The sequence below is a fragment of the Coffea eugenioides genome, chromosome 7 (assembly GCF_003713205.1).
Source record: "Coffea eugenioides isolate CCC68of chromosome 7, Ceug_1.0, whole genome shotgun sequence".
Lineage (NCBI taxonomy): Eukaryota > Viridiplantae > Streptophyta > Magnoliopsida > Gentianales > Rubiaceae > Coffea > Coffea eugenioides.
In genome coordinates this window covers 17,873,351-17,886,644 of record NC_040041.1, presented here as the reverse complement: position 1 = coordinate 17,886,644, position 13,294 = coordinate 17,873,351, and the positions used below count along the sequence as shown (strand labels likewise).

Here is a 13,294-nt window from a genome sequence, read left to right as displayed (position 1 = left end):
TAAATGAGATAAGTTTATAGTAACAACAACTTACATTGAATAAGGGCATTTTAGAAAAATTATAATACAACTACATTTTTCAACTGGAAAATAGACTATAATTTGGGACAGACGAAAAAGAAAAATAGGACTATTAAAGTGAGACGGAGGGAGAGTATAAGCACAAATGTATGAATGACTTGTCATGAATGCTCTAAGAAATTCATCAATAATGTTTTCCCAACTTGCATCGGCATCCCTCATCTAATTTGTTATGCCTAGAGAAACTCACCAAATCAACTATCCCACGAATATAACATGAATCACTTCAGTCCTCTACTGATTTTCCAAATTCACCAACTTTATTACGACAATCTCAAACAAATAATTTCCTTTTTTTTTGGGTAAAAAAAACAAATAATAATTTTTCTCATTGAAATATGGTAGAGTCCAGAAAGAAGATGTATACCGTTAGGGGTGGCAATTTTCGACACGACCTGAAAACACGACACGAATCTAACACAAAATTAATGGGTTTGGATTGAGGTTTCGGAAATTCGGGTCAGAATCGGGTTGGACCCGATGAATCCGAAAAGAAAACATGTCGATTTTGGGTCAACCCGTGGTGACCTGATATGACCCGTTTACGAATTAAAAATAATTTAATAAACATAAAAATAATTTTATCTAACTAAACTAAGTTATTCTTTTTTTCAAAGGCATTAATTACTTAATCCTAAATGAATTTATTTAATTTGTGTGAAGTTGAAATTATTATATTTGGATAAATAATATATTATATTATTTTTTACTTTTATATTGTTTTAATTTATTTTATATTTTGTTTGGGATAAAACACTTTTACAGTGTTTAATTTATTTTAAATTTGGCTTGAAATTATTTATTTAAATTTTTAGTACTTGATTATGTAATTAATTTTGTGAGAAATTGATTTTGTTAGAAATTACAGTGATAAATTAATAAATTAAAATTAAGTTTCGGGTCATTTCGGATCAACCCGTCAACCTGAAATTTTCGGGTTCGGGTCAGCATATCTGACCCGTCACGGATTGACAGGTCGGATTCAGGTCAACAGATTTTCTGACGGGTCCGATCAGAACCCGACCCGCCAACCTGATTTGGACCCGAATTGCCACCCCTATGTAACCACAAAGAGAGAACGAGTGGGTGGAAAATGCCTTTCCGGTTCAGCCATGGGAAACCGGGAATAACGATGCAGGCCCTTTCTAGAACTCACAATCAGAAATGCGCATCTCTAGAAGGGCAAGCATGATTCTACGGATAAAATGAAATTCCGTACTTAGCAAATGACCATTAGCATCTGCCAAATGCAGTTAGCTAGCACGAAGTAACCCTCAATTTAGACTATTGTCGGAATACGTAGCACTGCAATTTTCAAACATGTAGCTTTTGGTATCCCAATTCAAAGCCACCGCATTAGCTTCAATAAAAGCAATGGCCTCTGCCTGATAACAGAAGATGCTATTACTTTAATTCAGAAAATTTCTGGATATAAAATGCAACTAATATAACCATCAAAAACAAATAGATTTTCTACTAAAATTGTCTGAGAACCAGAATAGAACACAATCTTCATTGAAACATGCAAGAAAGTTTACAAACTATGCTGGGGGCATGGGACATCTATAGAAAGCTAGTCATTCTCCAAATTTTAACTAAAAAGTTAGGGGGGGAATTTTTCTTGACTAGCGAGCAACTCCGATTGAGCACCACATATCTCCGGTCACCCTATACAGAATGAGATGTATGATCTTCCAAAATTTCATCTTAGTTCAACATGTCAATTCCGTACCACGTTTGATCAGAGAGGACGGGAGGTGCAAGACATAGCTAGCATGAACTTACAAAAAGTATGTGTCATACTTAAGGACGTCTATTCACCAAGAACCTGCACAAAAGTGGGGTTGTAGTTGGAGGCTGAAACTAAGAACAACTAATAAGCAAAAGAAACTTTCAACATAAAAAAATACCTCATGACTGGAGATCACTTCCATAATGCCTCCATGACATACCTAGCATGTGATTGGAACACACTCCAAAATAATCGGAGACCATCACAGACAAATAGTGATCAAACCCAGTTTAGTACATCACTAGATTGGAAAAATAGAGGCTAAGAAAAATGCAAGTGTTATCTAAACCAGTATTAAAAATCAAAACCATATCTACTAGAAACAGAGAATATATGCACAAATAGTTGCAGGAACAGCTTGATAGCATAGCTGTAATCAGGTTCATATTTCAGCAGTTCGAATACATACATTACAGCATCTGAATTTATGTGTTAGCTATATGGTCCAGACGTTATTTACAAAATGGTAAGATTAAATCACATGGCCAGCACAAGCTATGAATAATACCAATGTACACAATTGAGAACTTGTAAGCCATATACAGTGCTACCTCCTATAGTGCAAGAAAAACTTCACCATCTTCACAAATATTTGAAGATATCGAGCATCTAACAAACAGCTTTGAACTGTTGTAATATCAAAAAATTAAACAAGCTGGTTTGACAGCCAAATATGTAATGCATTTATTCAAAGTTTAGAAGAACATACACAGCTATTCAGCCAGATTAGATAGTAAACATGACTGCCCAGTAAAATAATCATAAGCACAGGAAGTCCAGGACTAACCTCAACCTGCTCCTCAAATGCAAATCTGCTAAAGCCGCACCTGAAGCACTCTGAAGTCTAAAAGGCAGAACAAAAAATGATTCCACGATGAATCTCCCTAAATATTATAAAGATAAAGATGAAGCTGTGGTAAAATAAACCTCAGTCACCAGCAAATATTTGGTTTAAGTATAAAATTTGAATCAGATTAACCAGATAATCAATGATTTCACAGTTAATCATATGATTGCACATATATGTTACTCTAGCATTAGCCTTGAACATCCAGAAATGCAGAAAACCAAAAACCATGCTGTAAAACTAGTTGTACCCCTGGCGCAAAGAGCGAGCAACTGGTGCCTGTGTGGATATTATCTGTTATAGGACTTTTTGTTGTGCAGTTGCTTTCGGTTTCCAATTATAAAATTGGAGAAATATTAGTGGTTTTGATGAAGAATTGGGAAACAGTAAAAATCTTAATAAAACGATAACAAATAATTTCTAAAAACCAGAATCATTTCTTTAACTGTTAGCAAAACACCACAAAAGTATTCACAGGAGGCTAACGTGGAGTCAAGAAACTACTTGAATTAATCCTATGAAATGGTTAAAGCAACAACAATGAATGGAGCGCAACAACAATGCCAGTAATTTAAAGCAAGAACCGAACATATATTCGTTGATCAAGTCATCTATTTAACCAATACGTTCAAACTCATGTCCATTCCAAAAACGAAACACCAGGGCAATTGCACCTTCGGCTTGGAAGTTCGAATTTCAAAGCCCCAAATGCAATCACACTGGATTAATATTTAGCAGCAACACAGACACAAATATCTTTTAGTTTTTGTCAGGCTATAATATGGGGGGGAACGCTCTCACAGAACCAAAACAGCTTCACATAAGAACCAGAAAAAGTTTCGGCCATCTACAGGTGCTCTAAAACATTGAAAACGAAACAGCAGCGATAATGCGTCAATTTGCAGCATGCAAGCTAGGACTAATTAAAATTTCACAAGGCCACCCAATAAAATTGCACGGACCAGAATGGCATTGGCTCAAGTACAACAACAACAGCAGAAAATAATAGCTACTCCAACAGCAAGAACCAAATAGTAAATCCAGTTCCGAGTCGCAGTTTTCCAAATATTTCACTAATCGAATTGCAATAACCCAAGCACAATCACTGGTGCTTAATAATAGCACAAATTGATCAAATTCCTTATCCAAAATAAAAGTGTAGCAAGAACACCCCAATTAACGGAGAACTGGCCCAGAACTGATCAATTTAAGCTTACAACAATAATTGATAAAATGTCTAATCCACAAAATAGCATCAATATTCACCCAATTAACAGGGTACACGTATACCATGAGCTTCTAAAAAAAACTCTCCTATGCATGCCAAACAAGCAAATGCAAGCACATTCAATTATTTGCTAATATGTTGGTATGCGTACCCTGTCTCCAAACCCCTAATTCGGGCATACTCATTACATATGCGGGGAAGAGCACAAAAGCAAATAAATGGTGAAGCTGCCAGTCTGAATTGGAAAATTGAGGTGCCAAACCAGAACTTAAGAAAATCAAAAGTGGAACTGCCGCAGAATTACAAGTTTAAATGAAGAAGCATGAATGTCAGCTGTGTCAAATAAAATGTAATATCCAACGTGTCATACAACCATTTCAAAATTGTACTCACAGTCTCTACCATATACTATCAGCACAAGAATGGCTTTGATTGAACAGCAAACACATTCACTATTTACTGTAGCCCTAATTCGTATGAATTAGGCCCCAATTAAGTAAACAGTAGAACGAACCTCGACGAAGCAACAGCTGAGCAGAGGCGGATCAAAATCCTTCGCTGAGCAAGTAGCCGCGACTTCGAAATGGCACTTGCAAGCTGATTATGCTTCTTGAAGTCTGATAGTGGCCCTGCCGCTTCTCCCGGGTGGCTCTGCAGCGTATACTCAGCTCCTTCTTCACAGTTTTGCTCTGCTGAAGATAAGCTGCAAATTCAGGACGGAGAAGCTAAGATTGAACTTGCGGAGACATGGGCATTGAACCTCCAAGGATTATTAACAGATGAGCTGAAACGGCCGGTGATTTTTAGAGATACGTTGTACCTCGGTTGTTGCTGCTTAGAAGAGGAAAGTGATTTTTAGAGATACGTTTTAGAACAGGAAATTGAAGCAGGAATGGGAAGGACAAGAAAGCTAATTGAAAAACTAGTTTTACTTTTCGGGCCCCTAAACGGTACCGTATGGCAGGAGCGGGAGTGTAGCATTTCAAATACACTTAGTTGACTATAATTTGTATTTTGACTACAAAAACTGTTTTTACCAAAAACAGTGGATCCAAACACAACCTATAATAATTTAGGAGTTTATGTATATAGAAACTGTACTTGGTATTATTATGCACATATCAAAATCCACCTTTAAGTTTGATTGAAAAATGTTACCATACAAAACACATATTGGCCAATGAATACTCTAAATTGGGCTTCCTATCATCATCATCATCATTGTAATGATTACATTTTTTAATCATCTAAACTCTAAAGTCAGTAAAGAAGAGAAATAAACCAACAAAAGTCCTTCTGACTAATGTTCAGCTCACAAGCAGCAGGCATGAGACATAATTGTCTGTTTCACATAAATCCTTTTCATTAGCATTTTCTTGAATTATACTAGACTAGTAAAGGCCTAAAGCCACAGACCATTTGCAAGTTCGAATCCGAAGCCTAGCTGGAGTCATAACCAACCTTCTTTCTCCACTATCAGCTGAGGCAGAAATATCTATTTTGTTGGCCAGCTAATTAAAATTAATAAAACTAGAATGAGAAATTTTGACTATTTCAGGTGTCAAAAGGGCATTTGATACTAATAACAATCAGACTTGCATGAGAACATTCCACACTATACAACTTTAAACTCCGAATCCACGAAAATGAAAATAAAGAGGAAAGAAAAATTGCCCATGAAGGAGGAAAAAATGACATAAAAATTCCTTACATTGTCAATTTTAGAAACAGGACAATTTTCAGTTTTTTTGAACCTTCTTAGAACCTGGCACAAAAAGCACACAGTTTAAGCCTTAAAAGCTTATGCATGCATCATATAATCTACTCATCAATAAATTTTTGGAAAGGGGACCTTAGAAGAGAGAAGAGATTAATAATGTGGGGTTTTCCTTCTGAGAGTAAGTGCTGATCCAGCTCCATGTGACCTTAATGATCAGATTCTGAAGTGAGTTATTCTAGCTGATCATCTAGTTCCATCTTGACTTTTAGAATATGAGCTTTCTCATCAACTATTTTCCCATAATTTTCATCCATTGCTTTTTCTAGTTCTTGAGGAGTAAAACATGACAAAAAGGAAACAATGATTGTCACAGAGTTTATAACTTCTCAGTAGTAGATGCAAATGGCTGAAGCAGACAGCTTCTTTCTCCCAGCTTGTTCCGTTTACTCATCTTCCATCCTTTTTCTTTCCCTGCGTCCTACTAGTCCAAAAAATGCCATAAGCAGAAATCTTAACTTTATTTCCAAATCAACAATACTTCTTAATAAAATAAGAGATCACAAAGTCAAACCCTTTTTACTAAAACAAATACAAAAATTAAAATCAAAGCCCCACTATATCAGGCATTAGAATTCATTAAAAAAAGAACAAACATCAAAGATTACAATCAAAGAGGTGGAGAAAATCTATAAGCCCAAAAACAACAGTGATACACCCAAAGGTGAGGATGAGAAGAGGACCTGACGATATCATTAATAAAGATTTTACTCGAAAAACTTTTAATGCAATTTTCATGAACTAAAATTAACCTGTTTCATACTCAAGTGCTTGCAATCATTTCAACCTATTTAATATAAAAACTGGCTTACAAAAAAAAAAGGACTGGAAGTGTGAGAATTTGTAAGTAATCAGAACCTTTTTTTGTTTTATGCAAAACATGAGACAATGACAATTGACTGATACCCATAATTCCTCCAAGAATCTCATACCTTTCATTCCAATCAGCCTGCCCCCATCAGCTTCTTTTCTGCCTTTGGCTCGCCATTAGGAGTAAAATATCCAACAATAGCTGCAACGCAGAACCCAAGCTTTAGAGTTCAAAGATATTAAATGATAATTGGGTAATCGGGCAAACAATTTGATGGTATTATGAGATTAAGGCCAAGATAATTAAAAAGCTGAAGCTACAGCCAATTTATCTCCAGATCGTTTGCAAGTATTCATGCTCACCATAAAGCATGGAAAATCAGTATTGGAAGTTGATTTCCAACAGTCTACAAAATCTAGCAGTTGAAATGACTTATATAATTCATATAATAGCTTAGACGAGGATACAATCAATCAAAAGTATTGGCAGAATAGTTCCTGGATCAATAATTAATTGCTTAACATAACTTTAAGTGTACATATACGAGTTCTGTCAATGTTTTCTTTCTTTACCATTATGGTGCCGAATTTGGTGGCTTGTTCAGTTTGTAAGCTTCTGTTTTCGCTGGCGATGCCCTGGCAGATGATGCTAGTGTTCTTGTCAACCAAGACCGTGCAAGGAGGTGGTCCGAAGTGGCGCAGCTGCTTGGATTTCCCATTGGAGTTTTGCAGCAGCTTTGATGCCAAATTTCCAATCAAGTGGTCTTGTTGCTTGACAAGCCATATCCCTATTCAATTCTAAGGCACACAGTAGTCAGTGAGTTTTTGTGTGTAATTTTTTCTGAGTTTTTCAGCAACAAAAACTTGCATAAAATTGATAAAATTAGAGGTAAAGAGAGAAGAAACTAAGATCCTTTAAAAGACCTAAAACCAAAAGACACACCACGAATAAAGCATAGCCAACAACCTAAACCTAATTGTGGCAAATAATGTGAAATCAACAGATCGTAAGAGAGGAAGAACAAGCCGTTACTTGGATCCGAAATAAATGACCAACAAATGGTAGTAGCCATCCCATGGCTTAATACAATTTTAATGACCACTGATGAAAAACTTCATTACAACAGCAAATTATGGAAAATCCAAGGAGCTTTTAAAGCTCAGCTCAAAAGTCAGAATGGCACCTTCCAGGACATTTCAGCAAATTCACATAGCAGCTAGGCATTAATAATCTCAGCTTAGCACGCTGTTGAAAGCAAAAGGGGATACCAGAGTGCATTTACCAAAACTCTAAGCTTCATTCGGAATACTTGTGCCCATTGCAATAAGGACATATCAGACTCATAAAGCAAGGACACTATAAACCCTGAATAGGCAGTCGTAAATCAGAGAACAAGTGCAAAATAAACTCCTTTTTATATTATACAAGGAAATGCCCTTCTCAGAGGTGAACTTTAGCTCAAGCAAAAGGGTGAAAAGGTAATTAAACAAAATATGGCTGCACATAAAATTGGTGCACAATGCTTCAAAGCACTAAAACCTTTCCTCAAAAATTTTATAAAAATCCTGTGAAGATGAAAAGCATTGAATAGTGGAAGTAAAAATACTTCTTAAGTATTAGTAGGATAAATGAATCAAGTCAAATGAGTCAGATATGTTCCCCAGAAATCAATTTTTGGACTTAAGGAGAAAGTAGAGAGATTCATACATTTGTCTAAGTTTATAGTGCTTACACCTATTCCAGGCAATAAATTGCAGGGCTAAAGCTGGTTAGTGGCATACAAAGATGCACGTCAAGATAACACAGACATAATCAGTTCTCCCTTCAAGACAATGGACACATTAATGCACTTGTGTATCGACAATTCAACATACTGAAATATCTGCACACAAAACAAGAAAATTACCTAACGATCACTCCATGGCTGGAGATGGCCAGATCAACATTCACCATCTATTTAGGCAACCGGTGCTTAGTGAGAGAGGTAGAGTGCTAATCAGATTTGCTTATTTATTCTTAAACATCCACAAAATCCAAATGCCACCACCAGCATAGGTAACTTTTCCCCAGCATTTATTCTTCATTGTCTTCTTTATTCTTTCAAGTCCTTTGCACAAAACCAAAATTTCAAGATCAAAATCAAGTAGTTCCAAATAATCAAAACAACAATAACACTAATTATGATGAACCAACGTCAACGATACTCACATGCTAAGCAGCTTATTCTGGACTCGCATCTGCGAATCCAGCAACAAGCTCTTCCTCTTGCCTGTGAGTCCATAAGCCTAGGACACGTGTAACCACCATCTTTGCCAATAATGGGGTGAAGGCAATAGCAATCCTCTTCAGAACTACTAGACCGGGAGATGTTGACGGTGCAGTGGACGGACTCATGGCAAACAATTCTGATGAACAGGTAGCGGTGGACAGATGCATGGCAAACAATTTTGATGGACAGATAGAATGTGATGCAGATAATTTGATTGCAATGCCAAAATTGGCAGCTACAAAGGAATCGGTGAGCCCAAAATCATCCGGCAATTCCAGAAACAGCATAGAAACAAATAGCCCCCATGTAATCGCCACCATAGCATCAAAGGAAGTCACGTCCTCCACGACACAAAGCCCCAAGAAAGCGGATAAGAACAGATACCACGCGCTGAAGATCGCAGAGGCAACGAAAGTGACAGAACTAGATAATCCGTTGAACCCACACTGCCTCAAGCAGTGTATCGACTTTTGAGTAAGCCACACAACCAACAGAGAACAATAACATCCAATTGTTCCCGCAAATGTCAGAAAAGTAGCTGCCCCAAAATACTCATACTCTGGCATTATAATACCCTCAATCCGGTTGCCGTCGTCGGTGAAGAATGCGAACATCACCCATCCGACCGCTAACAGGGTGAATTGAGCAATGCCAAGGAGTGAACGACGATTATTATTCACTACTTGCCATAGCTGGACCCCTAACAACCTCAAATTCTCTGTGAAGGTCAGATTTTGAGCCCTAATGCCTTCAAAAATTGTAACCTCAGCCATAATTGGAGTAGAGGGTGGTGTGGTTTTGGAGTTTTATAGAACCGGAATTCTGACCTAGCTCGATGACCCCTCCGTGAGACTCTAGCCCTTTCTGCCTACAATGCTGATAGTGCTTTTGGCGGGAAGGAAAGCAGTTCTTCTTTAATGTTTATTTAGGCTTTGGATTTAACTAGCAATGTTTTAAAACCCGGACCGTCAATTGAACCGATGAAGTGAAAGGGTCGAGGTTCAATAAATAAATAAATAAATATATCTATATATATATATATATATATAGACACACACACACACACCAATGCACAGAATAAGATATAAGTGCTAAACCACAATTAACATAAGAGCAATATCCAATAATTAACACACACAATTAACATTTTGAAAACTTTCATCTGTCATGTTACTGTAGATTTTGGTATGGATTTCATCTGTCATGTTAATGAAGGCAGGACAGCTATTGATCTAATATTAGAAGGAGAAAAGGGAACTCTACACTTGTTTGCACCACCAAAAAACAAATAGAAGTTGAAGTTCAGATGGCTCATAGTAGTTCAGTAGCAAAATGGTACTTGAATTCATTTATAATCCTAAATTTCCAAACGAGTCATAATTCCAATCAGGTCAAGCGGAGTTAAACATATGACAGGCGAAATAACTACTTGATACTTTATTCATCAAGAATCAGCACAACACATCAGAATGTATCATTTCAGGAATTCCAAAATAGGGCATTGTGTGGATATATCAGCTTGGAAAAACCAACAATATGTTTATTCAGTAAGAATTGTGAGCCTAATTTAGACATTCTTTCATTTAGGAAAAGAAAATATATTTCAGTGATGTCATGATTCAAAAGCCCAGGTCTCATCAACAGCCTGTTAAGAAAAATCCTCCAAATGGTGCGAGATTTCACTTTTGTCATTAGATCTAGTCCTATTAGGGCTCTTATCTCACCAGACACAAGACCTTATACAGTGAAGTGCAGCATTTAGTCCTATTCTCTGCACAATAAAGGAAAACTAAATGAGCAGAGTTGCAGAGAGTAACAGAATTTTCCAACAGGTATCCCTCTATAAGGTTTAGCAACTTCATTCTAGCTCCCTCAGCGGAATATTCTAGCTCGCTCTCAGGCAACAAATTCTCATTTCGAAAGAAATTCTGCATCCAGGGTATAAAAAGTTAAAATCCCCAAATTTAACTTCTACACATTTGGAAATTAGCAATTTAGTGGAAAATAAAAGAACTTTGTAAATCTGTTATGCAAGAATTGCTCTTGTTATCCTCAAAGCAACCAAAGCGTAATTCCAGAGTTTTTTTTTGGCTTAGAATCAACAACTAAAGGAAAAAAAAGGGGAAAAAAGATTAACGAACCTGGTATAAGCTTGAATTCCAGAGTTTTTTTGGCTTAGAATCACAGCAGCGGGCGGAAAAACCTCATGCTTCGGTGCTTCCTTTTTGCTGATTGCTATGGCTCAAGAAGTCAAGATTGGAGTTTGGAGTTTGGAGAAGGGATTAGAATTAAGCTATTAAGGCGAGAAGGAAATAGAGACGGCAGGCAAGGCAATTTCGGCAATTGCAAAGAGAGAAAGCAGGAAGACCGAAGCGAAGTGCGAAGAGGAAGACTGAAGTGAAGATTAGGGTCAAAATTGGAAATTTTGTCAATTTTGACTCAAAAAATGGAAAACCACGGTTCACGGTTCGAGCCGATTTTAATCGTTTTAACGGTTTTTACGGGTTTTGACCGGTTTTTGATCCAAGTCAACATAAGCTATGAATCGGACCGGATACATGACCGGTTCGCAGTCGAATCGTTCGGCCCGATCCGAGTTTGAAAACATTGGGTTTAAGGCGGTTACGCTTAGTGGTAAAACTTTCCTGAAGCATGTGTTGTGAATAGGGGTGTGCATTCGGTGCAAATTCGGTGCACTGAATTCGGTGAATTCGGTTATTCTACCTGTAAAATTTTAAACCGTTTTCAATTCCGAATTGGGCATAACCGAATTCATTCCGCAACCGATTTCAAATTCGAAAACGGTAATGAATTCGGTTTAACCGAATTCATCTATTCCAAAAAAAAAGATAAAAATACCCTGTTATCAGCTTAAGTTTGCAACGCTGCTTCTGTACAACTTACAGGCTATGAGGCTAATTGCAAACTAATTCTAATTGCAAACTTACAGGCTACAAGCCTACAACACCAATTCAAAGGAAATCAACATCCAAATTATTACACACACATTACAAATGCCAAAATCCATCAAATACAAATCTGGAGTACCAAGTACCAACTGCCAATATACAATACAACTACAAGTTATTCAAAGTAACACTAACACACTTTTCAAGTTCACATTTCACAAGTCACAATGAAAAAAAATAGACTCAGTATTAACTTCACCATAAAAAATAGATTCAGTTTTATGCAAAATGTTGTAGGCCGATATAATATTCAAGGCAAGAATAGACTAGTTTCAAAGAAGCACAAGTGCATAACTTCATCCAGAATGTTGCCAAGACCCATTAATTAAGAGAATCTCCACGGACAAGGAGGTAAAATTTTCATATTAGCAAGTTTTTTCCTTTTTAATTTTTCTAACGGGAAAAAGGTGGAATTTTTCCCCAAGGTCTTAACTTTTAAAGGCTGCACAACTGGAGAGAGATTTCTTGTGTATAAAATACAAAGCTTATGTTATATCAAATCTAATCTAAACTACTACAATAGTGAGAGTTTGCAATTGGAAGCTCAGATTTCGTCCCCTTATCAATTCAGGATAACAAATTTCCAAGTCGATCTTGGCCATTTTACTGCCAGAGACACAGAGCCAAAAACAGAGGAGCACTTACCTAAGTGAGCCAGAGATGAGCAGTGATGAACCAGCGATGAACTAGTGAGATCTTGGTGCTTCGTCTTCGACACTCGGCAGCGATGAACCAGCACGGCAGGACACAGCCGACAGGAGACGTAGAGCGCGGCGGACTGGCGGAGGCCGGAGAGGCAGAGAGCAGCTTCGATTTGGGAATTGGGACTTGGGACTTGGGAGTGTTAGTGCTGTGAAAGCCCTAGGTGATGGCAGTCACGGCACTATGCAATATTGCAAATTTGCAATGGTTGTTTTCTCACTTTTCAATTTTCATCAGCTGAAGATGAAAATCATGAAATCCGACTTTTCCCAAATGAAGTGATTTTGTAATTTTTAATTTACAAATTGGGGCTCCTAAATTATAATACATTCATTATGCTCCTCAATGATTTAAAAATTATTACTGATTTGATCCCCAAATTTATTCATAATTGAACACATTACTTATGTTCAAATCATTTTGTGGTTTAATTGGTATTTATTTGATCACTTATACCTAAAATCCTTGGTATATGATTTAAGAAACACATAAAAAGTGATTAATTTAAACTAATTTAGTTAGTAGTTACAATGAATTTATAATTTACAATGATTAATAATAAGTAATATTAGTTACAAACTTACAAATTACAATGAATCAATGATTAGTGATAAGTTATATTAGTTACAAACTTATAATTTATTTCAAATCAAAATAAAACTTATTTACTTGATTTGCAACTCACATGTATTTACTTACACTTCTTAGTTATTTTGTCTATACTTAAAGCCTTAAGATTAGTAAATAGATAATATGAACTTTTAACTTATTTGATCACTTATACCTACAATCCTTAGTCTATGATTTAAGGAACACAT

General features: G+C 36.6%; 1 protein-coding gene across 11 annotated transcripts; it reads right to left on the bottom strand.

Moving 5' to 3' along the window:
- Positions 1-1,568: 1,568 nt before the first annotated feature.
- LOC113777843 lies at positions 1,569-12,695 on the bottom strand. Of its 11 annotated transcripts, none has more exons than XR_003469224.1 (10): positions 12,420-12,695; positions 8,745-9,747; positions 8,443-8,643; positions 7,109-7,333; positions 6,658-6,737; positions 5,660-6,146; positions 4,463-4,779; positions 2,661-2,757; positions 1,992-2,054; positions 1,569-1,909 (listed from the first exon to the last, which is right to left on the bottom strand). XR_003469224.1 is itself a non-coding variant. In XM_027323058.1 (10 exons), exons 4-9 carry the CDS (start codon positions 6,117-6,119, stop codon positions 2,006-2,008), a joined length of 429 nt encoding a protein of 142 aa, XP_027178859.1. In that variant the 5' UTR covers positions 6,120-6,146; positions 6,658-6,737; positions 7,109-7,333; positions 12,420-12,693; the 3' UTR covers positions 1,569-1,909; positions 1,992-2,005. The 11 variants fall into 11 exon arrangements, 1 of the variants encoding a protein (XP_027178859.1); XR_003469225.1 differs by having other exon boundaries at positions 2,661-2,710; XR_003469217.1 differs by having other exon boundaries at positions 1,992-2,717; positions 5,660-5,713; positions 5,801-6,146.
- Positions 12,696-13,294: the final 599 nt, after the last annotated feature.